This window comes from Oryzias melastigma, unplaced genomic scaffold, assembly GCF_002922805.2.
Source record: "Oryzias melastigma strain HK-1 unplaced genomic scaffold, ASM292280v2 sc03862, whole genome shotgun sequence".
NCBI lineage: Eukaryota > Metazoa > Chordata > Actinopteri > Beloniformes > Adrianichthyidae > Oryzias > Oryzias melastigma.
Window position 1 is genome coordinate 1 of NW_023420430.1, and position 1,971 is coordinate 1,971.

A 1,971-nucleotide genomic window follows, 5' to 3' on the forward strand; every position below is an offset into this window, starting at 1 on the left:
CGCGACCCGGTTCCGGATGAAGCGGAGGAAGATGGATGGATGGATGGATTCCGCTAGCATTTTGGACTATTTTGAATTTACTAAGATTTTTTAGGCTATTTTGGAATTTAGCAAATATTTCTGCTACAAGCTAGCTGTTTTGGCTAATTTAGGATTTACCTAGTATTTTAGATGGCTATCAGCTTCAGCATTTTAAGACATAATCTTCAACATTTTTAACTATCAATTTCAGCATCTTCAGCGTCCAAATTCAGCTTACAGCATTCACAGTAACATTATCACAGGTAATGCTATCTATCTAGTTCATAATTATGATAAAAAGTTACAGTTTTAAAGTTTTAAAAATGTAGTTTTAGTGTTCAATAATTGTTTATCCTGTTCGGCCCCTGATCTAAGGTGTTCTTGTATGATTGAGTTTGACACTCCTGATCTGGAGTTAGAGAGCAGAAGGAAACCTGCAGCAGTTCCACTCGGACAGGCTGTCTGTTTGTGGTTCTTTGAACCTCTCAGAACCTTTAAAGTTCTCTCATCCTTCCAGATCATCTGCTCTTTCTCTCGTAGGACAGCAGCTCTTTAATTCGTCTTCATTTCTGCCTGATCAGGACTGTGACAGACACAGAGAGTGGAGTGTTTGGTTTATTGTCTGATGGTTTGTCCACTCTAACTCCTGCTCTGGTAACGGTGCCTCCTCGTCTGTCTTTGAGCAGCAGGAGCATGTGTCCCTGCTGGAGGAGAAGCTGCGCTCCGTGCGTTCCTCCCTGCAGGAGGTGCAGCTGCACTGCTCCCAGCAGAAGCAGACCATCTCTGAGCTGCAGGCCAAGAACAGCCAGCAGAGCATGGAGATGGACGGCTGCCGGCGCCGCGTGGAGGAGCTGCAGCAGGTCTGAGCATCTCTTTCTCTTTTCTGTCTCTGAGTGGAAGCAAAGCCCAGAATGAACCAGAGTTGATGCCTTGTGTGTTTATGAATGATGTGATCTGGAAAAACACTCAGATCAGCAGCTGAGGGGCCCATGTTTTTCTGATGGGGGCTGTGTGGTTACAGGAGCTGGCGGGCAAAGACCAGGAGAGGGTTGGGGAAGTGAGCCGAGTGAAGGTGGAGCTGCAGGAGCAGATTGCGTTGCTGCAGGCAGAGATGACGGCACAGGGGGGGCTCAAAGCAAAGATCAACGCTCTGGAGAGAGAGCTGAAAGGTTCAGTCACTGGATTGTTATGTGTTCTCAGAGACGGTGGATCCAGATTCATATACTGTCTTTCTTCCATCTTGTAGTGCGGGGAAGCAACCACAGGGAGGCGCTCCTCGACAAAGAGAGTGAGATATCTTCCATGCTGGAGAAGCTGCGACTAAAAGAGGCTGAAATCCAGAGAATGAGGGAGGATGAGGCCCACAGAGCCAGCTGCCTGCAGAGTGCCATCCTGGCCTACGTCCAGGGCTCCCCCCTGGGACACTTCAGCAGCCCCAGGAAGTGACCAAGACCTCTAACGGGCCCCTGAGAGTCCTCACTGGTCTCTGAGGGTCATCGCTGGTCTCTGAGGGTCATCACTGGTCTCTGAGGGTCCTCAGTGGTCTCTGAGGGTCCTCAGTGGTCTCTGAGGGTCATCACTGCTCCCTTAAGGTCATCATTGATCTTTAGGACTCTGAGTTTGCAGAAGAACAACCCGACCGTGATTATAGATCATGGTTCTGCACCAGCCGGGGAAGAAGGGCTTTTTCGTGTTTTTATAATTCAGAACTTTTCTCCTGCTGATGCTGTTTGTTCACAACTTGAGTCCAGCAGAAGCAGTTGCTGTCAGTGAACATGATCAGGCTAGACTGAGATCAATGGACATCCACCCCATGAAAACAGCTGGTTTTTATTACTGTTATTGATCTACAGTATCACTTTTTTAAATTATTCAAAAAATATTTTTTCTGTCTGCAGTTTTATCTTATTTTACTTCATGATTTTACATTTTGACAATAAATAAACTGTT

At 46.8% G+C, this 1,971-nt stretch overlaps 1 protein-coding gene across 1 annotated transcript; it reads left to right on the forward strand.

The window, feature by feature from the left end:
• The first annotated feature begins 676 nt into the window (after positions 1-676).
• Positions 677-1,965, forward strand: LOC112139622 (leucine-rich repeat-containing protein 45). The gene is made up of 3 exons (XM_024262463.2): positions 677-881; positions 1,043-1,190; positions 1,268-1,965. The coding sequence occupies exons 1-3, from the start codon at positions 837-839 to the stop codon at positions 1,465-1,467; spliced, it is 393 nt and encodes a 130-aa protein (XP_024118231.1). The 5' UTR covers positions 677-836; the 3' UTR covers positions 1,468-1,965.
• The last annotated feature ends 6 nt before the right edge of the window (positions 1,966-1,971 follow it).